At 45.9% G+C, this 26,172-nt stretch overlaps 1 protein-coding gene across 2 annotated transcripts in view; it reads left to right on the forward strand.

Moving 5' to 3' along the window:
* tamalin (trafficking regulator and scaffold protein tamalin) overlaps positions 1 to 24,543 on the forward strand; it is a 35,477-nt gene extending 10,934 nt beyond the window's left edge. The window contains exons 2-8 of one of the 2 annotated variants that reach the window (XM_059956142.1): positions 7,170 to 7,219; positions 8,053 to 8,107; positions 8,366 to 8,468; positions 12,258 to 12,351; positions 14,124 to 14,190; positions 15,285 to 15,351; positions 16,753 to 24,543. In XM_059956142.1, the coding sequence (XP_059812125.1) occupies positions 7,170 to 7,219; positions 8,053 to 8,107; positions 8,366 to 8,468; positions 12,258 to 12,351; positions 14,124 to 14,190; positions 15,285 to 15,351; positions 16,753 to 17,192 (876 nt within the window). In that variant the 3' untranslated portion in view covers positions 17,193 to 24,543. The remainder of the gene's footprint in view (positions 1 to 7,169; positions 7,220 to 8,052; positions 8,108 to 8,365; positions 8,469 to 12,257; positions 12,352 to 14,123; positions 14,191 to 15,284; positions 15,352 to 16,752) is intronic. The other variant, XM_059956143.1, reaches the window with a different exon arrangement.
* The last annotated feature ends 1,629 nt before the right edge of the window (positions 24,544 to 26,172 follow it).

Raw genomic sequence — 26,172 nt, forward strand, 5'->3', positions numbered from 1 at the left:
CCTCTGCCATCCCAAACCTGGGCTCTACTGGGAACGGGGGTATTGCCCTGTACCATGTGCCAAGCCCACACAACATTCCAGCTCATTAGTGGCAGGCTGCAGACTTAAAGCGGGAGTTTGGAGCCAGTTCTCGCTCCAAAGCAGAATCCCTCCTCGCATACTGGGGCTCAAGCTCGCTACGCACACCACCAGTTCAAATCGTTCTGGAGGAGCAAGATCTAACTCTGATGTTCAGGGGGGTCGTTTTGTCTAGAAACCAAAGAATGAGGAAATTGCTTTGGCTCTTCAAGAGAGACGGGGGCTTTAATGTGCCGATTTGAATCTGCTGCCAGTTAAAATAAAATCTAATGGAAACCAGAAGCGGGAACATTTATGATATTATAAATCATTCCCCTCATTCGCAACCAATCAGGACAGACATTCAGCAGGAAATGGGACTGTGCAGAGACGGATGAAATATTCCTGCAATCCACACGCTGAACCCATCCGCAGAGGCCACAGCTGCTACATTATTGGCGCCTGGTTTTAATTGCCTTTCCCCATTCTATTCAGCGCTGTTTGCTCCGGCCTCGGGAAAGGAAACTGTCCTTGTGGTTAGGTTTCACTGAGGTTCAGGGATCCAGTCTCCAATAGTGCTCTCAGCTCTGGCTCCTGCTCCTTGGCACACTTGGCTCCAGTGCTTAGTCTGAAGTTCCTGCTCAGACTGTCATTCTGGGTCAGGGGTTCCCAACCCCTTGTTAAGTCCTGGTTCATGGCATGAAAAAGCTTTGGAACCCTTGTTCTAGATCAAATCCGTGCTGACGATAAACCAGCTATTTACCCTGATCCCATTTTATTCTCCCCAGATTCCAACCCTCATTCACAGCGAAGTTAAGGTTGGGAGGAAAGTGAAGCATCCGGGGGAAATCTTTTGTTCATTTTGGCCTCTTATTCAATCCCATTTCTTCAGTGTCTTCACCTGCTTGAGCTGCACACTGTGCAATTCCTTCCTGACCCTCACTGCCTTTCACTCTTTGACCAAGCTTATGCCCTGATACCTCCTCCACAGCCTCATAGTCTGGGGCATACTACTATGTTAGAGGCTCTATTTAAATACAGATTGATGGAGGATGAAGGATGGAGCTTTCAGTGGATTGGAAAAGCCCTTGGTTCCTCAGCTTGAGTGAATGGAAAACAGTCTTGTCCAAAAGCAAGAAGTTCATGTGCCACAGGTACTCTGAGACGATGGGCACTGCACTTCCTGTACTTCAAATGCACCCAATGATTACTTCTGATCTTTTTATTTGTTAATTTTTATTTACTTAGCGATACAGCACGGTAACAGGCCCTTCCAGCTCAGCAAGCCCATGCCACCCGATTACACGCTTGTGTTTAATTATTGTACTAATCCAGGTGTCTTTGGAATGTGGGAGGAAACCGGAACACCCGGAGGAAACCCACATGGTCACAGGGAGAACGTACAAACTCCTCATGGACAGCAGTGGGAATTTAACCACGTTTGCTGACGCTGTAATAGTGTTACACTAACTTCTATACTACTGTTTTTCAAGAACTCATTCATTTCAGTCAAGCTACTGGAGGTAGGCAGTCTAGGAGAGGACTTTGCTTTGAAGTAACAAGTTAATTGTCCTCCATATGAAAAGCAAGGATGTACTGCTAAGCCTTTTATAAGTTGTTGGTCAGACCACATTTGGAGTACTGTGAGCAGTTTTGGGCCTTGTATTTAAGAAAGTATGGATTGGAGAGGGTCCAGAGGAGGCTTACAAGAATGAACCCTGGGATGAAACACCTACGAGTGTTTGATAGCTCTGGGTTTTGTACTCGCTGGCCCAGAGGGATGAAGGAAGGATGTCATTGAAACCCACTGAATATTCAAAGAGTGGATGTGTACACTGTACAGGGGGTTACCTATAGCGGGGCAGTCTAGGATCAGAAGACACAGCCTCAGGATACAAGGATGTCCCTTTAGAACAGAGATGAGGAGGAATTTCTTTAATCAGATGGTTGTGAATCGGTGGAATTCATTGTCACAGATGGCTGTGGAGGCCAAGACATTGGGTATATTTAAAGCAGAGGTTGATAGATTCTTGATCGGTAAGGGGTTTAAGGGTTACAGGGAGAAGACAAGCAAATGGGGTTGAGAGGGAAAATAAATCAACCATGATTGAATGGTAGAGCATACTCGATGGGCCAAATGGCCTGATTTTGCCCATGTCTTATGATCTCACGGACTGCATCATGAACTAGATCACATAGACTTCAAAGGCAGGAGAGCATGGCCCATGGACCTGTTCCAGAGAGAAAGCGTGGACAGGTGCCCCAGTTAGGTATACACTGATAGAGGTAGAAAGTTTGTCAGAATACATGGCCTTCTGCTGCTTGTCAATGGGCATGGAAATGTACCAGTAATTTCCTGTAGCAGCTTCCTCTTACTCTCCTGGCTGAATTCACCATTGAACAACACCCTGTCCATGTATTTGGAGGGGGGGATAGGGATGGTGGGGCTGGACTGATTGGCACTGGCATAGCACTGCCGTGCAGCAGCCTTTTGAGGTGGCACAGCACAGGTTTACCATCAGGAATTAAAAAATCTCATTTCTCTGTGGTCTGTAGATGTCTGCCTTGTGGAATATTAGTGAACTTTTTCATAAGCCCAGGCACCGATCTTTTCATCCTTGTGTTTCAAACCTTAACCCTCTCAGTTGCTGTGAATTTGCTGGGGTATTTGCATTCCTTTGATTCTGACCCCTCGTGCTTTCTTTGCTCCACTATGGGTGGCCATGCCTTCTACTGACTTTAAGAACATGAAACTTCTCTTTTGGATCAAGCAGTCAGTCTGTCTCTTGTCACAGCTGGGCCATGACTGGAGCTGGGGGAGATGGGAGAGGCACCAGACATTGGAAAACCCGAGCAACACACTAAAAGCTAAAGGAATTCAGCGGCTCAGGCAGCATCTGTGGAGGAAATGTACAGTTGACGTTTCGGGTCCAGACCTTTCATCTGGGCTGAAAGAGTAAAGGGGAGGTGGTCAGTGTGGAGGGGTGGGGCAAGAACTGCCAGGTGATGGGTGGATCCAAGTGAGGAAGAAGGGGATAGGCAGATGGAGGAAGGGAGGGTGGAGGTAGTGAAAGAGACTGGGAGATGACAAAACCTCTAGAGAAGCAACACACAAGCTGCTGGAGGGACTCAGCGGGTCGGGTAGCATCTATGGAGAGGCATAAACTGTCAAAGTTTTGGGCCGAGACCCTTCATCATAGCCCCTAGAGAAGGGCTTATTATAAATTAACAAGTGCAATTTCCTATCGTGATGGAAATTTGTGTCAAGTGATGCAAATCGAGCACCAAAGGAGCAGCCCAGATATAAACACTCCACTTAGCCTCAGGTCTTTATTGCAGGGTTAATCAGTCCCTGGCCATGTTAATGTAACTGACAGTTGTTTTCCTTCCTGACGTTAAGCTCCTTGCCATATAGATGGAACGCTACGACTGGGATAAGCAGTAATTACATTCCCTCGCCGCCTCCTTTGAAGCTGACTGGTAACTTCTTGTTGCAGACAACATGTTTGCTACATATGGTGAGCGGGATGCTTAAAAGGTCGGCACTGGATTAAGCCACCCATGCTTTTCCTTTAAGGACGTTGCCGATGGCACTGCTGGGTACAATCATGAGCCAGACAGGTCCATCTGTACCAAGTTATCGGGTCTTGATTGGAAGTGTCCTAGTTGGCCAAGGCAGCTGAAGCCCCGGGAGAGAAAAACTATCGGTGAGGATTCCCACTCAGCTTTGCTGTTTCCTGGCATTAGGTGCAACTGTCATGCAAGTGGCTGTTGCCCAGACCTCTGCAGACACAGCCGTGAATCCCTTCTGTGTTATACCAGGGTGTTGTCTGGCAGGAGGTACAGGAGCCTTGGGTCAGGAACGGTTGAAACCCCCCCAACCATCAGGCTCCTGAACCAGTGTGGATAACTTCACTCACCTCAACACTGAACTGATTCCACAGCCTATGGACTCGCTTTCAAGGACTCTGCAACATGTTCTCAGTATATTTATTTATTTTATTTACACAGTTTGTCTTTTGCACATAGGTTGTTAAGTCATTGCATGTAGTTTTTCATTGATTCTATTGTATTTCTTCATCCTATTGTGAATGGTTCTTTTTTTTGTCGCACCCAGAGGTGCATCGGGCGGCCCTTTTTGCTGTTTCCATAGCATTTGTCAGTTTTTTTTAACGAGGCCAAGTTGCTAGCTTGACACTCAACCCAGCCCGATGGAAAGTGTGCAAGGAGCCGGCTGGATTCGAACCTGCGACCACTCGCCTCAAGGTCTGGTGCGGATGCCACGACAGCACTGAATGAGTCTCTGAGCAGTGTGTGGTATTTTGATAATAAATTTACTTTGAGCTAATCCACTTCTTCAGAAGCCAAGCTTGAATAATGTGCTGATAGTGACTAGGTGGATGGCACTCCACCTCGGGGTCCAGGAGGATGCCCAGGTACCACCATTTTTGCTCTGTGCCATTCACAGTGCCTGCTGCACAAAGTCTTGCTGGTCACTCATTGTTGTAGCTGCACTTGTGGTGGTGAGTGAATGGGTCAAGAACACAAAATTGCAAAGAGTGACCGTCCAGTGACTTGGGCCCCTTGGCTTCAGCAAAACAGTCAATCCGCATTTGTAACTGATTTCAGCTCAGCCCTTTTCCTTAATGACGTGCCGTGCTGGCAGAGGGTAAGCTAGTCTTGATGCACAATAAACATTGTGCACGGATCCGTGTTTACTTTTGCTTACCGAATCCTAGGGGGGTGGGGGGGGGGGGAAAGAAGAGGCATTTTTTTTTAATCAAGGAAGAGGCAGCCAGTTTCAAACTTCCTGCGTTTGGGAATTGTGCTTGTGGGTGGGACTGAAAAGCATTTCAGCCTGTGTGGTTTTTCACTAAATAGCTGACTGGAAGTTCAGGAGAAATGTTTTTCACTCCAAAATGTGGACCAGTATTACATGGGGCAGTTGTGGTAAATGCTGTAGGTTAAGAGAAGCTGGATGAGGAAGAACACAAGAAACAAAGTTCAGATGATGGGGGAAGGCTTGCATTGAGCATTGAACTGTGGTGCTGAATGGCCAGCTGTTGTATATTCACAGTGGAACTTCATCCTGGCATCTCTTGAAGACCCTGACACACAATGGGTTACAATACTAGGTGCCCTTGCTGGAATGCCCCAGTTAGCAAAGGCCAATTATTCACCTAGCGGAAAGTTAGAACTCGGTTCAATCTCAACATCACGTGTAGCTTCAGGCTGGGCAGTGCTGGGCAAAGGTCAACAAGGGCTGATTTATTTTTTGTTTTTACGCCCATCTGGCCCAGAAGGAATGGGCCAGTTCAGAAGCCCGAATTGTCAGCCCCAGCAGGAGGCGGGCTGTTTCACTGCAGCCCAGCTCCCTCTGGCTCAGTAACAAAGCCAAAGTGTGCATGTGTCAAGTGAGTTCATAAAATCGTGGAAGATGGGGCTTGGAGCTGATGCATCAGTTGTGGTTTAATTGAAATGCCAGTTGTTGTGAAGATGAAAGCAGCTTCGATCGCTGGAATGACCTGGCTCCATTGCCGTCCCAGTCAAGACAATTAACAAAATGATTCCATTCTTTACAAATGTAAACCAGGGATTGACTGTGTATAATGTCACTTTAGCTGGAGCTTGGGGCCAGACCAAAGACCCATTCAGGAAACACGTTGAGCTGACGAAGGAGCTAAAGAATTTCCTGTGAAAAGATAAGGGCTGTTGTGCTGTGGAGATCTGACTTGATGTATTAACCCCACATAGGTTGCAATAATCCTTGGAAACGCAAAATCCCAGTTTCCAGGCATTCTAGACTGATTGCTGTGACCCTGGCTCTAGCAGTTTGGGAGACAAAATAAAGAGATGTCAAAAAGAAAGCTTTCCCTCTCCTCATTTTAACTTTGTGCCATTTTTTGTTCATGAATTTCATCGCGGAATAAAAAACGACACGGCAGACTGTAATACCATAACAGTGACTGTCTGTCTCCCCGTTCGCTGTGAAAATGGGTAACATCTCCCTGTCCCTTGTTAGTGAGAGAGCGAGCCTGTGCCGTGTCACACTGTCGGGTGAACAGTAGATTCTGCTGACGGCAGACCCCGGTCTCTCAGTGGGTGCTGTGCTGTTGGGTGCCGACACTTTTTGCTGAAACCTGAGAGAGGGGGCTTTGGGGCTCTGTTTTTACTGCCGTTCATTATTTTGAGGTTCTTCTGTTTTTTTTTGTGGATGTTTGCGAAGATCATGAGGACGGGAATGTTGGCAGGAATGTGGGGGTGAGGGATTCGAAGGTGAAGTGGCCCAACCAGAGATGGTAGTCCCACTCTGGAGCTGTGGTAAAGGAATGGTCATAAATTACTGTGGGGTGCAAATCAAGGTACAAAGTGTAAGGACTTTTGAGCTTTTATCCACTCTAACCCTATTCCTTTCCTACAGTTAATAAGCTAATAATGCAATGTGGGCCAAAGGGCCTGTAATGTTGTGCCAACCTATACAAAGATTAATCATGGGATAGCTAACACTTCCCTGTTACATAGCCCATAACTCTCCATTTTTCTTTCATCCATGTACCTATCTAAGAGTTTCTTAAATGTCCCTAATGTATCTGCCTCTACTACCACACCTGGTAGGGTATAATCCATTGATGCCCTGGGGAAAAAGGCACTGCCTCACCACTCGATCTACGCCTCTTATAATCTTATGCACCTCTATCAGATTGCCTCTCATCCTCCTTTGCTCCGAAGAGGAAAAACCCTAGTTTGCTCAATCTTTCCCAATAAGGTATGCTGTCTAATCCAGGCAGCATCCTAGTAAATCTCATGGAACCTGTTCCAAAAAAAAATCAACGCCGCCCCCCCCCCCCCCCACTCATGTGGGGGGAAAAAAATCAAGCAGCAGCGACCAAAAAAAAAAGCATAAACACAATATGTAAAAGAATTGAAAGAGTGGAGTTGAGGTGTATTCAGTTCAGCTCATTTGACCACAAGTCCATTCTTGACATCTTGACATCATAGCATAGGCACCAGTTTATTCAGTACATCAAGGTTAGGACATTTCCAAATTGCATCTCATTGAATAACAGCTGAAGAATGCTCATTGAAATCTGAAGGTCTGACTTCTCTTGCAGAGGTCATTAATGAAATGGAAGACGCTGACGGATGCTCCTGAGCATGAAAGGTAAGATACACCTTTATTTTTGAGATTGGGTTCAGACTGGAAGATCTCAGAGATGGCGCCTCAGAGGAGTAAGCTTATCGATAATATCAGGCTAGTATACCAGTGCAGCAAGTAGTGCCACTGCCTGGGACCCAGGTATTGGGTTCTTCCACTACTGGAAAGGAATGGGTGAGGAAGCCCCTCAATAGGACTGTACTGAAAACATTGAATATGAATGTAAGAATAAAAAGGCATTGCTCAGTTTGTTCTTGTTTTTTTAAATTATTATTATGAATAAAGTTTTGATTTATATCTTTTAAAAAAAAAGAAGCCTGGGTTTGATCCTGACCTCTGGTGCTGTCTGTGGAGTTTGTACATCCTCCCTATGACTAGGTGGATGCCCTCAGGGTATTCTAGTTTCCCCCCATATTCCAAAGGTATGAGGGTTGGTAGGTGAATTTCGCCTAGTGCAGGGCTGAAGGATAGGATCTGGGATGAGTTGATGAGAATGAAATGGGCACCTCATAGTTGGCAGGAATCTGATGGGCTGAAGGGCTGTGATTCTCTGACTGGCAGGAGGGAACCTCAAGGCTGGCAGAGTGAGAGAAAGGGCTACGGCTCAGCGTCTGTTGGACGGTGCACAATGCATGTGGGTGGGATGTTTGAGGGTGGGATCAGGTTTGCTAAATTACCTGCCAGTATTCTTGAGTAGGGATCACACCCCATGACACAGTTCCTGTTAGTTGGGGTGGTGGGAAGGAAGAAATTTTGGAAGGTGTAAAAGATAACATAAAAATAAAAGTGTGCCATATTTTTAATGGACGGTGTTCATTTTTTTGCTCATCTGTCTTAAGGAGAATTATTACCTTAGAAAAGCAAGATGATGAAGCCTTTGGATTTGAAATTCAGGTATGATTCATTTTACTTTCCACCATCTCTAAGCGCTTTGTTCCTCTCATTGCATGTGGTCTATCCTCTGAGGAGAGGAGGTGGTTCTGCAGTCGACTCTAGAGTGTCAGACAGCCACGTGTAGCCACTTTTTCCTGCAAACCTCTGCCCTCTCCCTCTCCCTGCCCCTTGTGAACAGTCATGCCCTTGTACGTCTCTTTGGTATCTTGTTGTATTTGTATTCAGAGGCATGTTTTTGTTTTTCTGCTCTGCTTGCAGACGTATGGCTTGCATCACCGAGACGAGAACACGCTGGAGATGTGCACGTTTGTGTGTAGGGTCCGTGAGAACAGCCCAGCTCAGATAGGAGGATTGAGGCAAGGTAATTAATAGATAGGAGGAGACGTGTGCATCCAGCTTCCTGTGTCACCTTTTTCTTTGTATAATAAATGCACTCAGTGGCTGCTTTATTTGGTACCTCCTGTACATAATAAAGTGACCACTGAGTGTGTGTTCGTGGTTTTCGGCTGCTGTAGCCCATCACTAAGGTTGGACACGTGCAGTCGCAGATGCCCTTCTGCACACCTCTGTAACGTGTGGTTATTTGAGTTACTGTCCACTTGAACCAGTCTGGTTGTTCTCCTCTGACCTCTCTCAGTTACAAGGCGTTTTCACCCACAGAACTAGATGTTTTTTTCCCCAAACCATTCTCTGTAAACTCTAGAGAGGAATTCCCAGGAGATCAGCAGCTTGTGAGATACTCAAACCACCCTGTCTGGCACCAACAGTCATTCCACAGTCAGAGTCACTTGGATCACATTTCTTCCCCACTCTGATGTTTGGTCTGAACAACAACTGAACCAGGAGCATTTCTGATTTTTCTCCCCACCCCCCTCTCGTTCATGCTCTGACCCTATCACTGAGGCACACTGACTGGTGCTGCTGGCCACAGGGACAGACAGACAGAGATGCCCACAAACACACCGAGGGTCACAGCCTCACCTTATTTCTCTGGGTAGAAAACCTCACCCGGCCGATCCAGTTTCTTAAATAGAAGTCGGTGGACTTGTATCTGATAGAATGTTAATTATTTGTCAAAGTGATGGCTTAAAGCAAATGTTTGGACAGAACTAGTGGAGACTATGGGGAATGAGCAGAAGACTGGATGATTGTACAAGTGGGAGCTATCCAAGAACATTGGGCCAAATGGCTGTTGTCTGCAAATAGGTGCTTGCAGAGTTAGGCACAGTAGAAACTGGAAATGCACTACAAAGCCACCAGCAGTTGAGAGAGATCGATTTGATTCTGTGTAGATTGCCTTCAGCTGACAGGGCCACAAATTTTGGTGGCAATCTCTGCAGGCAAGCTCCCTGTGGCAGAGATTTCCACCACGGCTCAGTACCATTCAGCAGGAGATAATAAACAACACTTGAACAATAATGTAGCCACAGTTAGCCCATTGAGGAGTGGAGAGGAGAACTCAATTAAGAGGTGAGAAGAGGTGGGCTGCGTGTTGGTGGTGAGGATGTTGAGCAAGATAAGCTGACTGCTTTCACAAACTCAAAATCTGTTAATAAAGTTTCCATTCAGCAAGGAACCAGGCCTCTATATATTAATGGTGTAGCGCTGATAATGATCTCGCTCTGATGAAGCTAGAAAAGTCACACAATGCAAAGTGCAGAGGTGCTTATTATGTCCACTGCAGGATGTGGATCCTGTTCAATGGCAACAGCAGATCGTGGGTTCAGGCCTCAAACTGGATACTAACAGGCTGACCTATTGGCACAGTTACCGGGGATGTGGGCATCCAACGAACTTGTTTGTTCCTGTGGTGTTTCAGCGGCTCAGTTGCTGGCCTGGTAATACAGACCAACAATCCAGAAACCTGAATTCGAATCCCACCATGGCAGCTGTGGAAAATAGAGGAAGTAAACAAAATAACAAAATGAACATATTGCCGTATAAACCCAGCTGGTTCCCTGAGGGGAGGAAGCCTTACCCAGCCTGGCCTCAAAGTGGCCTCAGTCTGAAATGGCCCAGGAAGCCCCTCAGTTCAAGGGCAATTAGAGATGGGTAGTTAATACTGGTCTTACAAGCAATGCCTCACCCCAAAAAAGTTAATAAAAACATTGGAGAAAACTTAAAACTGAGCCCCTTAACTATCTGATTCTGGTTGTCAGAAACACCTAGAAATTGGTTTGTGTCAGTTTTTCATTGTGCTGAAACATGGTTGTGATTAACTACAACACCGTTGTATCCCCTACAAATCTCACAAAATTGGTCACATTTCAGTCTGAAATGGCCTTGGTTTTACACCTAGAAACCAGCACTGGACTGGACCAGACCAGGACCTGCACGTTTCCTGTTTGGTCTGAACCCAGTTTTTGTGCATCACCTGACAGTGTGTTGCACAAGTTCTTAAAGGCTCAGTCTCTACATGGAGATGAAGGGACGCCGTAGGGGAGAATGGGGCTGCTCCCATTTTCCTCCAAAGGGACAATGGAGGTCCTGTACGGTGGGAGACAGACCAGGGGAGAGATGTCCTGAGGGATGGGGCCTTGAGAGTCACCAGGGCCAACACCAGAAGGTCCTGGCAGGAGATGTCTGCAGTGATCTCCTCTAGGACTGAGAGTCTTGACACACTGGGTTACACTGAAGTAAATGTTCAAGGTGTCCTGTCTACCCCTGTTGAGTGGGGACCCACAGGGAATGTATTGCCTGTGGGGGGGGCCCAGTTCTTCAAGTGAGGTGTCACTCATCAGGAATGACAGGGACGTTGCAGCCGGACGTTAGGTACTAACAGGAGCAGGGACTCACTCACTGAGGAGTTGTGGTCAGTGTAGATGGACCTGTACATCTGGATAGGAGGAGGTTTGTACCTGGTCAGGCTTCTCTGTCTGGTTTCTGGTGGGGACTCTGGATCACAGGTCCCTTCTGCCTGTGTGGACACTGCCTGCCCTGTGATGAGCAGGAGAAAATCTGAGGATTGTATGAGGGATGTCCCCCTGCTTTACTCTTCCTCCTGATCCCCCTCCTCTGCGGGATCCACTTCATGAGCCTTAGGCTCTGGATCAGCTGGTGTAGCCTCCGGAACCTCATCTCGAGGAGACCAGTGGTGTTCCACAAAGATTCTGGCCCTTGTCCTGGCACTGTACTTCTGTGGACAGACAGCACCTTGGAGCAAGGAGCCAGGGTAGGAGAGCGAAGCCTTTGTCTGCTGGGATCTGTCCCTTCGGGCAGTAGGAATGCCTGACTGTGTGGACTCCCACTGGAATGGGAAGTGACGAGTGCCTCTGGGAAATGTGACACTAACCATCAGGAAATACTCCTGGTGACCTACAGCCACCTGTTCATTGAGGCCCAGAAAACATTCCTGTTGGGGGAAAGGTCAGGGTTATTTGGGAGATCCCTATAGGTCAATGGCCAATCTGGATCCCAGGGAACCCAGCATTGGTGGAAAATTCCCAGAGACTGAGATGCCACTGTCCCCTGACTGACATTAGAGTGGGTGAACTTCTCCCTCAGAGGAGACGGAGCACAGGAGCCTTCTGTGAGGCAGAATGGAGACGCAACATAATAAGGACACATGGAAGTGTAACACAAAAGGGACTGGAAGGACTCGGCAGGCCTGGCAGCATCTGTGGAGGGAAATGGATAGTCAGTGGTCTGGATGAAGGATCTTGACCTGAAATGTTGACTGTCCATTTCCTTCCCAACCTGCCAAATTCCTCCAACGTCTTTTGTGTTGCTCCAGATTCCAGCATCTCCAGTCTTTCTTGTCTGGACAAGAAAATTTTTATTTTGCATCTGGCATGCAGAGAAGTAATTTTGTAGCAGGATACTGTCCTGTCAGCCCAAGGACTATCAGGAAGAGTTGTTTATATACTGACACCTACACAGACCTAGAATTGCTCCTGGGACCTTCCCAGGAACTGACCTTATGCAGGTCAGTTCCACATGGGGCAATCTAATTAACCAGCTAAGCTCAGTTCAATCACTGTCACTTCTGTATAAAAGTCCTCACTTCTTCTGCTGTACCTGCTCCTTGATGCATTTCTTGTGCCAAGTTCCTGTCTTGGCGGACAAGTAGGGGAGTGTTTCACCTGAGGTTCTGTCAGAGTTGTAAGTCGCAGATGCCTTGAGACTCACTAGCTGTGTGCTTTCTTTCCAGGTGACACCATTACCAGCATCAATAGGACATCTGTTGATGGTTTCCGCCATCGAGATATTGTGGATCTTATCAAGTCATCTGGGAATTGCCTGAGGTAATTAAACATAAGGAATGGTGCTGATCCTTAACCTAAAGCTGTCTACAATTATCTTCCATCAGGCTTAGATCAATAGAAGGCACTTGATTGGAGGAAGGCTAGTGATGTCACAAATGCAATCTCAGGGTGGCCTGTGCTCCATTTGACTCCTATTCACATAATCTGAAGCTTGTCTTGCGTTACTTTTATTGCAAAGAGTAGAACTGTAGTGGCTGTATTGCTAGGATGAGGCCACTCTCAGGTTGGAGGAATAGCACCTCATAATCTGTCTGGGTAGCCTCCAGTCTGATAGCATGAACATTGATTTCTCTAACTTCTGGTAATTTCTCCCCTTCCCCCTTCTCTCTTTTTCCATTCCTCATTCTGACTCCCCTCTTATCCCTTTTTCTTCTCCTACATGCCCATCACCTCCCCCTGGTGCCCCTCCTCCTTCCCTTTCTCCTGTGATCCACTCTCCTCTCCTAGCAGATTCCTCTTTCAACCCTTCACCTTTCTACCTATCACTTCTCAGCTTCTCTTTTGGCTTCTTCCCCTTTTCCCAGTTCTGATGAAGGGTCTCAGCCAGAAATGTCGACTGTTTACTCCTCTCCTTGGATGCTGTCTGACATGCTGAGTTCCTCCAGCATTTTACTGTCATGGTTACACATTACTCTCATCGAGTTTAACACCTGCCTTCCATAAGGCCAAATTTTGGAAAGGGGGCCCCGAGACTGTTAAATGCACAAGTGAGTGAGGTCTAACTTCTAACCTCAGTGATCTCTTCTGCTTTTTAAAAATTTTTTGATATACTTCCTCATACTGTGTGTTTCCATGGAAACCCTCAAGATATAATCTTCATATAGTTGTTTCAAAAAATGAGTCAATCTCCTCCTGGATGACAATTGCAATATTAAGACACCGATGCCTCACTTGGCAAATTTTCTAATGTGTTTCATTTTGACTATACTACGTTCAGCAGTTTTGGGCCCCTTATCTAAGAAAGGATGTGCTGACATTGGAGAGGGTCCAGAGGAGGCTCAGGACAACGATCGTGGGAATGAAAGTTTTAATGTACGAGGAGCATTTGATGGCTCGGGGCCTGTACTTGCTGGAGTTTAGAAGAATGATGTGGAATCTCATTGAAACCTTTTGAATATTGAAAGGCCTGGATAGAGTGGATGTGGAGAGGATATCCTCTATAGTGGTGGAGTTTCAGAGCAGAAGGACAGCCTCAGGGTGCAAGAAGTGGGATGTCCCTTTAGAACAGAGATGAGGAGGAATTTCTTTAGCCAGAGAGTAGGAAATCTGTGTAATTCTTTGCTACAGATGGCTATGGAAGCCATGTCAGTGTATATATTTAAAGCAGAAGTTTATAAGATGATTATTGGAGGCTTCAAAGGGAGAAGGCAGGAGAATGGGGTTGAAAAGGAACTTAAATCAGCCGTGATTGAATGGTGGAGCAGATTTGATGAGCCCAATGGCTCAATTCTGCTCCTTTGTCTTATGGTCTAATCAATTACCGGGCCATCAGAGGGAGGAATGGGTTGGGACAGTGCTCCTTTAAGAATGGGAGGCACAGAGTGAATGAGATATCCACCTCTTTCTTTGTATGCCAATAGTTGATTGTAGAGGAGCAGCGGAATAGAACTGGGAGTGGCCTATTAGAGGAATACCACGGGTTCATGGTAGCAATAAGACAAAAGAAATAGCCAAAAGAAGAAATGGGTGTGCAAAGGTATTACCTGGAATATGTGCCTTTCAGTGTTTGACTGGTACCTTTCCACTGCCAGGCTTGAAACTGTGTACGGAACCTCCATCAGACGAGCAGAGTTGGAAACCAGACTGCAATACCTGAAGGTAAATCGCTTTCTGCCTGGTTCTATCCATGGGCCATGGAATGCTGTTCATGTGAAGGCTGGATTAGGAGAGACAACACATAATATCATCACATTTCCAGCAGGACTTGAGACGAGGGCAAATTCTGGAGACGAAGGGATCCAGAATGAAGTATTTATTTGGCATTAGCAGGGTTAGAGGAAGACCTGAATTAGTACGTGTGCGGTTGAGGGTGGTAAAATTGTATGGCGAGAGGACGTAGAGTTTGTTTTGATTTCTAATCAGATCTCAAGAAGTTCTTTCCCTCTTGATCTTGAAAGTGCTTAGATCTTCCAAGGTCAGTGATTGTTGGATCTCACCTCTTCAGTGCCATTCTATGCACAATGTAGAGATGACTGAGAAACAGGCCCACCTTCTAATAGGTCCTCCAACATCCTACCAGAACCTGGTTCTGTGACCCAGCCACACTGACTTGCCCATGGAACAGCATCACAATGCAGGTACAATGATGCACAAGGAAACTTTGGTGTCAGGAACCTTGTGTGCCAGTGTGATGCCCTTAAGTCCATCCCTTGAGCTAGTCGGAGACTGGGTAGTGACAAAGCCTAATGGCAGAAAAGCCGAGATCATTTCAACATCCCACTTCTCCATGTCTCACCTCTCTGAACACCAGAGGTAATAAGTAGACCAGGTAGACTCCATGATAAATCATGATTGGGCATAGTTTGTAGAGGGGCCTCTTCCCATTCTTTGATTCCTTGAAGATGCCTTTTGCCAGAGCTGTCACGTCCATTTGAAGAACCTCAGCATCCCTCCCCCGTTCTCTCCACCCCACTGTTCCCCGTCCTCCATCCTTATTCACCTCGTGGCTCTCTATGGTGACCTGCTCACCGATTGCTGTTGGTGCGGAGATGCAGTGGAAAGCTTGTGTTTGCGTTCCATTCGGGCTGATAACGAGGAAAACGGTGTTGCACTTCCAGAGAAGATGTAGTGAGAGGCGACAGATACAATGCAAGGAGGCGCAGTGGGGTAGATTGGGAGGTGAATTAGTGTTGCATTTGTAGCAAGCTTATTTTTTTTGCCCTCATGTGAGATGTTTTATTGTTCTTTGCCAGCAAACACTGCAGGAGAAGTGGGAGGAGTACAGATCCCTAATGGCCCAGGAACAAAGACTGGTGCATGGTAGGTGAACACCTCCTCGGTGAGGCCAGGCACTAGGAGCTGATTCTATTGGTAACTGTAGCTCGAGTCGGATAGTGTGAGGATTTTCTGATCAACTTTGCTTTAATCCCAATTTTAACCAAGAGGCAGCAAGCACAACCCTGGTTGTAAAATAAAGGGTGTGAAGTGGGGTCATTTTGGCACTCAGCCTGATAGGATTGAGTTTTTGCCTGGGATGTCCAGTTTATAGTTCCTCACATTTATCCATTAGGTCTGTCGGTCAGGATGGGTGTAATGTGCATTTGCCTTTAGACAAATGCATACACACATGGTGAGATTGTGGACAGCCATTGTCTGTGGCTTGTGGTGGGTTGGTGCAGTGTGCCCACTGTGCACAGCAGTGATGTGGCCAGAAACATTTCCCAGAAATTCGTCCCACAGCCCATAGTAACGAGAAGGGGGAGAGAGCATGTGCGGTTGGAGATTTGGTGGGGGTGGGGGGAGGTCGCCTACAGAAGAGCGCAGCCGCATCACAACAAAGCGCGAACAGCTGCTCGAACCGTCCGCAAAGCATTGCCGCGCTTATCACGCATTGACTGCCTTTGCCACCAGCGCCTGCGGTGTTGGCAAATTGCCCAATACAGGTGGCTGTCTGCAGTAATGTAGAAGTGTTTAAGTGGCGGGGACAGTCCTCTGTTCCTCCTCTTCAAACCCAACCCTGGCAATCACTCTCTTTCATTTGGTACCAGAGATTAGCATCCCATGCCATGCCTCCTGTTGACTGCTTCCACTCTATTTTTCATGCAAAGCAGACCCAAGTAATATCCGGCAGACGGATTGAATTCTTTGCAGGCAAGGTTCCAGCTCCCGAGCCTCTGGCTCTGCCGGGTCCAGACCCGACGGTCACTATGCCGGACGAGCACAGTGGCTGACTCACTGGCGAGTCCCTGGGGCAGTGGAGGTTTGCAAGGCGGAAGGTGACGTTTCCTCCTGAAGTGTTTGGGGTAGGTGCCAAGGGCACTACATTGGGACTTGCTGCTTTCTGCCAAATGAGGATCTACATGTGGTGAGGACCTATTGCAGTTCCTACCCGTCCCTTGTTGTGGTTAAACTTGACAGAGGAGGACTAGTCTGATTATGTCCTGGTAGTTAACACTGACAAGTTACATGTTTATTTGATTATTTCAGGCCTTTTGTGATCTTTTATAATCTTCCCCTTTGCTCTTATGATGCTAAATTTTGCTGCTTCATTCCGGTGGCAGAATCTGTCAGGCTGCCACCCAAAGCGCTGGATTTAGTGGCGTGAGTGGAAGGCACTCGGGTAAAAGGATGCCAGTGTTTTGGAGCCTGATTGGAAGCTTAAGTGTGGCAAGCCTTCTAGTCTGTCGACCTTACCACCTGGTGTTTGTGCCCTCTTTCCAGGGGTCGTGTCAAAAGATCCAAGTGTTTATGACGTTTTCGAATCGGTCAGAGCCAGCCTTTATGGTCAAGGCCTCTACTCCAGTCCAGGGGCCCAAAGACAGAGCCACTCCAGTGGCAGTACCCACAGCAGCACCAGTACCATGGAGTGCAATGACGAGCCCATTTATCAGACTTGTGTCTTTGACCCCTTAGAGATGAGCAGCGAAGACAGCCACAGCACTCACAGCAACGAGGTGGTCCTTGCCAAGAAACCACTGACACGGAGTGTGAGCGCCAGGGTTGGTCACAATGGCTCCTCCACCTCCTGGGAGAAATGCAACAACCAAGCTGCCTTTGGGACATTTCCAAGGAAGCCCAGGAGGAAGAGCCTGCGGAAGAGACTGCTCAAGTATATCCCAGGACTCAACCGGTCTGTGGAGGAGGAGGAAAGCCATTTGTAGGTGAAGTGCCTGAGCATTTATTTATTAAATTTTCTACTCTCAACGCTAATTGTTGCCACCAGAAGTCTTACAGACTGGGTGCAAGAACTGGAGCTGCACAGGATCAGTAAGTTCAACCGTGAGCTGGACAGTATCTGTGCCAAAGGATGTGACTGAGGGGAGGGTAAGAGACACGTTTAATGGCTTTTGAACTTTGGGATAAGTTGGATAGACTGCAGTGGTCGTTTGTGCTTTCTCCACACTTTTCCTTTGGAAGCACAAGCTTTCATTCTAACATTTTGCAGTCCCTTCTACCTTCTGAGGCAGTGGAAGTAGTGAAGAGCTATGGGGTTCTGTGGAAAGAAGAGAGGTTGGGATCAATGTTTGAGGGGTTGATGGGTGTCCATGCTGCTTCACCCTGTGATTGCTCTCCCTCCTCTTGGGTAAGGCGGTAGCAGTGTCGCTCAAGTGCGGGAAATGAGTGGCCTCGCGGCATCCCAAAGAGCAGGACGGCGAAACGGACCCACGTTTTGGCCCCAATCCCAACACTGCCACCATTGCCACTGCCTTTGTCGCACAGAGATCGGGCATCCGAGCTCTCACTGAACACAAACTACCCAGTGAGTAGCCTGGGAGTCGGCCGTGACCTCACCTGAGCTCCAGCCCACATACAAAGAAGTTCATCTACCGAGCTTGGCTCTTGCCATTTTAAACTGCTTGATATCCACGTTTTTTTTTATTGTGTTGAATTTTGAGGGTGGGTGTGACTCTGACCTTTAAGCTCTTTCCATTACAGCGCCATTGTTTGGTGAGCTGTGAACAGTCTGTCATGAGGTTTCTGGCTGTTCTGACCTCGCTCTCAGTTCTGCTTGTGGTAAAGGAACTTGATATTCAGTGGTCACAGCACACCGGTTGCTTTTGTCCTCTCACGACTCCTAGGTCCCCTTTATTAGGAGCAAAATGGGGCCATTTGGCCCGTTCTCCCACTGGCCATTGCCAAGTGTATCTCAGGATGACTTCGCAGAGCTGCCAGCACGCTTTCAGTGGCGCAAATCAGAAGTGGGTGAAGTTTGGGAGGGTGCTTGGTCAAAGAAGTAAGGAGGGAATAACTGCTTCCAACTGGCTGCAGCTTTGGCTGCATTTTTTTTGGTGGGGTGCGGCTGCAGGGAAGGAAAGGGTTCCACAAAGTCTCTGTGGGTGTCAAATGGCACCCTCTGAGTTATTCAACCAACTGGGGGGGGTTTGAATGTCCGAATTAGTGGCTTAAAGCCAGGCCCAAGTCCACAGACTTCTTTTCCCAGTCTGAGTCCAGTCTTTCCACACTGTGGCCTAAGATGCCCAACTAGCTGTGGTGTACCCACTGCCATTCCAATGCGATCAAACTTCAGCTGTGTCACGGTAAAACTGGACACAGCAAATCCTCACAGCGCCACCCTTTTAACTTTAGCACAGCAGCCAGCACCAGCTATAAGATTGGCGTTTGATTCCATCTGCTCGTCTGCCTGCACTGTACATTCTTGGGTCCCCCCCCCCCCCCCACATTCCAAACACGTACGGGTTAGGGTTAGTGAGTTCTGGGCGTGCTATGTTGGCGCTGGAAGAGTGGTGACATTTGCGGTACGCCTAGCACAGTCCTCGCTGATTTGATGCAAAATGAGACATTTCACTATGTTTTGGTGTCCAGGTGACAAAGCTAATTTCTCCTGTCTCAGCTGCATCAAGGGTAAAAATCTACACAGCAAAGTCTCATAGGCAACGCTCTTTGATATCACGTTTTGCTAGAATAACACAGCTGTTTCCCAAATTTCATTTATAAATCTTTTCGCTTTTGGAGATGGTAGTGCTGATTTGTTTCTCTTCCCCCCCCCCCCCCCCCGTAGTATTCAGTGGAGTGTAAGTCAGGGGTTGAGGTGTTATAACAGTTTAACTGGAGAATGACAGCAGAAAGGTATGCCACTAATATTGACAGACCCTCTCCCCCATCTCCCACTTCCAACCTAGAATCATAGGCCACCCAAAAGGCCAGTTTTCATGTTTTCTTTAAGTGGTGAGAACTATTCATCTGTGGGAGCTCCACAGTCAAACCTTTGTCTGTGATCTCTGACTTATCAGAAAACTGTGGATTTAAGGCAGAGTTCAAGTTTATTGTTATAGGCATACATGCCCAGGGTATATGTCATTAAGTGTCATTAAAATCAGCTTTTTGCAGCAGCAGTGTACGTTATAAGAGAAGGATAAACATAAATTAATATTATACCTGCAAATGTGGAACATAAACAACATAATAAACATGAAGTTAGTGCAAAATTGGAAGAGGGAAAGAATATAATTCGTGACAGCCTAGACATTCTGAAAGCACTGTCTGGTCGTCTTGTGTTGAGAAATGTTAAACTATGTCCTGTTTCATGCTAGTAGGGAAAAAATCCCATTAAGCTATTTCAGCACAAGGGATTTCTCCTGGCTAATGCTTTCCCTGCCTCATTTTATTAAAAAAATAGATTATCTGATCATCTCTGGCTTGTGTGGGAGCTTGCTGTCTGCAAACTGGTGGCTGTGTTTACAGCATTACAACAATGGCAACACTCTTCAATGCTCCACTGTCCCTTCAGGATGTCACGTGATTGTTGGGAGTTGTTTTTTTTTGAAAATGCAAGGCCTTTGTTGACTTAGCTTGATAGAATGTCAGGGGTACACCTTGTGTGGAAAGGTTCAGTGAAGGACAAAACCACATGAAATTCCTGGGGTGATTTTCCCATTTGCCTAGCCCCCAGTGTAATGAGGTCAGCCGTAGCACTCCAGGACTCTGCCACCCCTCATGGTTATTGTCATGAAGAAAATGCCTGCAGCCACTTGTATCCCAAAGGTGACCAGAAAAAGAATCCACTAGACTTTGCCTATAATTGAATTCCACCCCTGCCCCCCAGCACAGCATTAATGCTTAAAATTTGTCATTCAAATTTGTTGTTTTGGCTCACATAATAGAACTGATCTGATGGGATTTCACAAGGGTCTTAGAACTGTTTCGTTGGTTTCAATCAGCAGGTAGAAACATAATAAATTCTTAAATCCTATGGGACCGGATGGTTAAAAGGAATAGCAATTGAAGAGACTTGTTAAGTAGCCTTTTACTGCAGGTCCAAACTGATTGCCTCACTGAATACTGATCTCTAAATAGTTTCTTGGTAATTCTACAACCGCAAAGGCTTGCAGACACTGGTTATGTTGAAAAGCTATATGTTGTTGATACATGTGTGGAGGCTGTCAGGTTTTCAACCAGAATCTTTCACAACTTGAGCACAGTTAAGACAGAGTAAGTAAGATGGTTTGGGAGCGGGGGGTGGGGGGATGTTAAGTGGGTGCCAACGTCAGATGCAACAGTCTAAAAACAGCACGGGCTCGGCTGAAAGGAAAGGAAGCCAAGCAGCAACACCAAACAATGCTTGGACTGAAGGGCAGTCACATCCTGTTGAGTACAGCTAACCCGAGAAGCGAGTTCTGCTCCATTATGTTTATACTCTGACCTTTTGAGATGGTCTAATAGAAGGTCACACAAGCAACTAATCCCAACTTTTTTTTTGAAAGAAACTCAAAACCGAAGCTGGTGCCCTCTTACTGCAAGTGTTGGCACAAAATTTCAGAGTGTTTCTCTGTTTAGGGACACCCAGAGTAACCTTATAGACAATGTCAGAAAGACCCAGGAGGTGATCTTTAACTGTGGGACTATGAGCATATCCAGACATTGCAGGGCCAAATCCCACCTCAGAGACTTGAGTACAAATTCTAAATTGCTCATCCAGGAGAATAGAGCTCTGTGTAGATGAGTGGGTGGCATTCTTTAAAAGGGCTACAGAGTTATCCTGGCTGATATTCACTCTGTGGCCACTATATTAGGTACAGGAGTGGAACCCGGTGTGGTGTTCTGCTGCTGTAGCCCGTCCACTTCAAGGTGCGACGTGTTGCGCATTCAGAGATGCTCTTCTGCACTCCACTGTTGTAACACGTAGTTACCTGAGTTACTGTCACCTTCCTGTCAGCTAGGATCAATCTGGCTATTCTCCTCTGATCTCTCCCAAGAACAAGGCATTTTCAGCCACAGATTTGCCACTCATTGGATTTTTTTTTTGTTTTTTTGCGTCATTCTCTGTAAACTCTAGAGACTTATGTGTGAAAACCTCAGGAGATCAGCAGTTTCTAAGATACCCCATCTGCCACCAAATGGTCAAAGTCACTCAGATCACATTCCTTCCTCATTCTGATGTTTGGCCTGAACAGCAACTGAACCTCTTGACCATGTCTGCACGTTTTTATGCATTGAGCTGCTGCCACAAGATTGGCTGAATGGACATTTGCATCAACATGCAGGTGTACTTAATAAAGAGGCCTCTGAGTGTATGTCCCTCCAAGCAGTGTCAGTAAAACTATTATTTTTTTTGTCACACTGGCGTTTGTGGGAATTTGCTGTGCATAAATTGCCATTTGCATTTCTTAATTCCAACTGGTGATGACAGTTCAAAAGCAGTTCAGTGGCTGGAAGTCACCTGGGATAGCGCAAGGTTGTGAAAGGCGCAAAATAAATGCAAGGTCTCTGTATTTGTGAAGATGTAATTCGTTAACTGTCTGGCCCTAGTATTTGTGCCTGGCAAGTTGTTCATTTGAGCCCAGTCCAATCCCTTTCTGTGCTGGAGGGTCCAGAATGCCCCTGCCTTCTAGGGATGATCAAACCGCATCAAAGGCTCTTTCTCTTTTGCATTGTTCCAGGGCTATTTTGAATAACAAATGTTGTGCCCTCTGTTTATTCAGTTTTCCTTCACAATCACAGTTGAAATTTCCATGAGCATCCTTGCTTTGCACATTCTAAGTTAAATTGTGCCTCTTTTGAAAATGGGAGAAAAAGCTTTTTGCAATGGGTTTGTTCCCAGTTCCCTCTCCCACTTGTTTTGCTCAACCTTCTGAGCCTAGATAAGCTAACTTATGAGCATTACCTCTTCTCCTGTGGGGTGGGTCTGAATAAGGATCTCCCCATGGTTTTATCAGACCCTAAGATATAGGAGCAGAATTAGGCCATTTGGCCCATTGAGTCTCTGCCATTTCATCATGGCTGATCCATTTTCCCTGTCAGCCCCAATCTCCTGCCTCCCCTCTGCCCTTTATCCCTTCATGCCCTGACCAATCAAGAATCTTATGATGCCATTTTGTGTTTCTTGGAGATCATTATATGGAACAGAAGCAAGTTATTGACCACAAATGGATCGTTGTGATGCTTTGGTCCCACACAGAAGCCTCCTCCTATTCCATCTTGTGTCAGCATATCCTTCATTCCTTTCTCCTTCTCTCCACAAGTATTCACCTCAACCACTCCCAAGTTCCACATAAAGTTCTCCTGAACTTCTCAGTGAACCATCAGTGACTGTTATAATGCTCACCCTCATAAGCAGAAACAATCTCTCGACTGCGATATTATATATAGGACATGGAATTTAAAACAATGTCATGCTGACCTTTTAACCCTAATCCTTCCCTCCAACAACCTCCATATGCCCCTAAGAGTCTCTTAAATGTCCCTAATGTATCTGTCTCCACCACCATCCCTGACAGGCGTTCCATGCACCTGCCACTGTGGGGGGGGGGGGGGGGGAGAGAGAGCCTACTTTCAATGTGTCCCCTCCCCCTATACTTTCCTCAGTAATCTGAAAATTATGCCCCCTCATTAGCCATTTCAGACCTGGGGGATAAAATCTTTGACTGTCCAATCAATCTATTCCTCTTATCATCTTGTACATGTCTATCAAACCACTGCTCATCCTCCTTCGCTCCACAGAGAAAAGCCCCAGGTCACTCAACCTATGAAATGTTTGTTGAATTAAAAGCAAGGAGGGAACCTAATTACAAGATTAAAGCTTTCTGCTTGCATTATTAAAGCATGTGTGATATTAGGCTTTGGTTAAAATTGGGTGTCTTTGTGATGAGATGGTACATGGTATGGTTTGTTGAATACCCAGCTAGGGTTGACAATATGTGATCAGTTTTCTCTTGAAGGAGAGTGCTTGTTTTAATTGAACTGCCACCACACCCTACCAACTGTACCTATTTTAGCAGCCCTTTTCAGATTGTGCAAAGAAGAAATTTAAAGAAGAAGCTGGTCTCAATTCAGTATTATGACAGCAGTTGACCAATTTCTTTTAGGTAAGGGTCATGGGGCCAAGGTGGTTAAATAGAGTTGAGATAAAAATCAGCCATGATTTCTAACTAATGGAAGAATGGGTCTGAGAGCCTGAGCAACATCTTGTTTCTGAGGCTCAGTTTCATAGTAAACAAGCAACATCTACACTGTGGAGGGTGGGGTGGAATTTGAACATTGAAATCTCCATTTTAGTAAAATAAAGTGTGTTACTTAAAATTGTAAATCTTGTGTCAAGGGAAGGAAGCTTTCAGTTAAGTCATATTCAAATGTTCAGTTTAGACATGCTGTAGCAGTGGGGTCTAAAGTCAACATTGGGCCCTGTTTTATGGATAGTAATGACCAATTTAGTTATGGCACACCAATTAGGGGGCATACTAAATTGGTTGAAGTCTTTTTGGCTGCTACTGGAGGTAGCATGAAAAGAACCTCACTTGTTTAATCAGTAATCTGTAGAGAAATCACTCAGGTCAATCAGAGGAAAAAAATCCTAAATCTCCAGCTCACTGCCTTTTGAGGATGATTCTTCTGGCTTCAAGGCCCAATGAAGGTACCCTCAACTTGCATTTCCCCTCCATCGCTGTCTTCCTAGTCCCTCAATTCATAATCCTCATAGCACGGACAAAAGCCCCGGCTGGCAAAATACATCAGGGCACTGAATCGGCCCTTGTGGCTTTCCTGATTTATTCTGATGAGGTATGAGGCGCCCTCCTCCCTGGCACGCAACCGCCACCAAGTAGGATCTTGCCTGATTGGCCATGTTATTGAATTTATACCCCAGTGTCTTCAGTATGTTTCATGTTGGACTGATGTTTTGTCTGTGAATATGATGTAATTGTTAAACTTTCATTATCAGACTCTTGTGTCTTCAGCCTTTACATCAAAAAAATAATTTAATAGCTAAAGACTTGTACAATAATTGTGACATAATTTCCAAGTTTTACTTAATAACATCTGTTCCAATCTATTCAAATCATAATGTCACTATTATTTTCATGCAAATAATTCTGTAATATTTTGTAAATATATTTTTCCATTATTTGTTTAATGTTCTTAATATTTATTTTAATAATGTATTTTACTTAAGGTTTATGGTGTGATAAGTTGTACAAGAAACGTTTTCATTTAAAAGCAGCGACAGAACTTAAGTTTGTGAAACTCTCTGTAAAATACAAGATTTGACAATAAAAGTTTTGAAATCTTCCAAGGAATATTTGTTGCTGTTTTCTTTCCATGAGTACTAAGGAATATTGATTCTTGGAAGTGAAGTCCTCTTCAATCAGGTGACTCAACAGTGGGAGGTTGAAGACATGAAGTGAAACCTTTAGTGTTTTGTTCATTTCATCGACCCTTATCCACTCCATATGGCTGTGAAGAACCACAGCATCTGGTCCTGAACTGGCAGTACTTGACTTGCAATTAGTCAGAGCAATTGTTTTGTAACCAGTTATTAGTGTTAGATTGCAAATGGCTTAGTTCCTGGACAAACTGACATGGGGGCGGAGTGAGCGTAAGCGCTTGTAGAGCGGCAGACTTTTGTTCCAGGTGTATAGACTGATGAAACAACAGAGAGGATGTGGTCTGGGGATGAGTTAGTACACGGACAGCAAGAGCCAGCAGCTGCAGATCTCAGAGAGGAGTTATTTATAAATGTCTTGATACAGGGTGAGAAAGCACTGGCAGGGATTCCTTTTGCAATTTGTGTAACTTTAGATGAGCACTGAATGAAAACGAGCCTCTCATCCATAGATTTCACCTGTTGCCTCAATAAAGCAGCCGGCAGAATCAAAGACCCTTCCTACCCCAGACATTCTCTCTTCTCCCTTTATCTTATTGGGCAGAAGGTACAAGGGTCTGAGAGCAGGTACCATCAGACACGAGGCCAGCTTCTATCCTGCTGTTAAACCAACCTCCTGTATGAATAAAATGGACTCTTGATCTCCTCGTCTATCTTGTAGTGGCCCTTGCAATTTATTTGTCTACCTGCACTGCACTTTCTTTAACTGTAACTCCATACTCTCTTGATTAAAGCTTTGATGTACTTGTATATGAAATGATCAGTCTGGATGGCACACAAACAAGTTTTCCCACTGCATCTTGGTACATGTGATAATAAGAAATATAAGACATAGGAGCAGAATTAGGCCATCTGGCCCATCGAGTCTGCTCTGCCATTCAATCACGGCTGATCCTTTTCTCCTCCTCGGCCCCATTTCCCGGCCTTCTCCCCATAACCTTTGATGCCGTGTCCAATCAAGAACCTGTCAAACTCTGCCTTAAATACACCCTATGACCTGGCCTCCACAGCTGCCCATGGCAACAAATTCCACAAATTCACCACCCTGTGGCTAAAGAAATTTCTTAGCATCTCTGTTTTGAAAGGGTGCCCCTCTACCCTGAGGCTGTGCCCTCTTGTCCTAGACTCTCACACCATGGGAAACATCCTTTCCACATCTACTCTGTCCAGGACTTTAAACATTTGAAAGGCTTCAATGAGATTCTTCCCCCCCCCCCCCGCCATCCTTCTGAATTCCAGTGAGTACAGACGCAGAGCCATCAAATGTTCTTCATATGATGACCCTTTCATTCCCAGAATCATCCTTGTGAACCTCCTCTGGACCCTCTCCAGTACCAGCACATCTTTTCCAAGATGAGGGTTCCAAAACTGTTCCCAATTGAAGGGTGCGCCACATCAGAGACATCATAAGCCAGTCATTACTATAATTTATTGTACAACTTCATATTCCCAAGAGTAATTTATTAAATTATTCATAAAGTCAAAATTAGTCTTTGCTTGGCATGTCTGTATTTTGGACAGTGTAA

This window comes from Hypanus sabinus, chromosome X1, assembly GCF_030144855.1.
Source record: "Hypanus sabinus isolate sHypSab1 chromosome X1, sHypSab1.hap1, whole genome shotgun sequence".
NCBI lineage: Eukaryota > Metazoa > Chordata > Chondrichthyes > Myliobatiformes > Dasyatidae > Hypanus > Hypanus sabinus.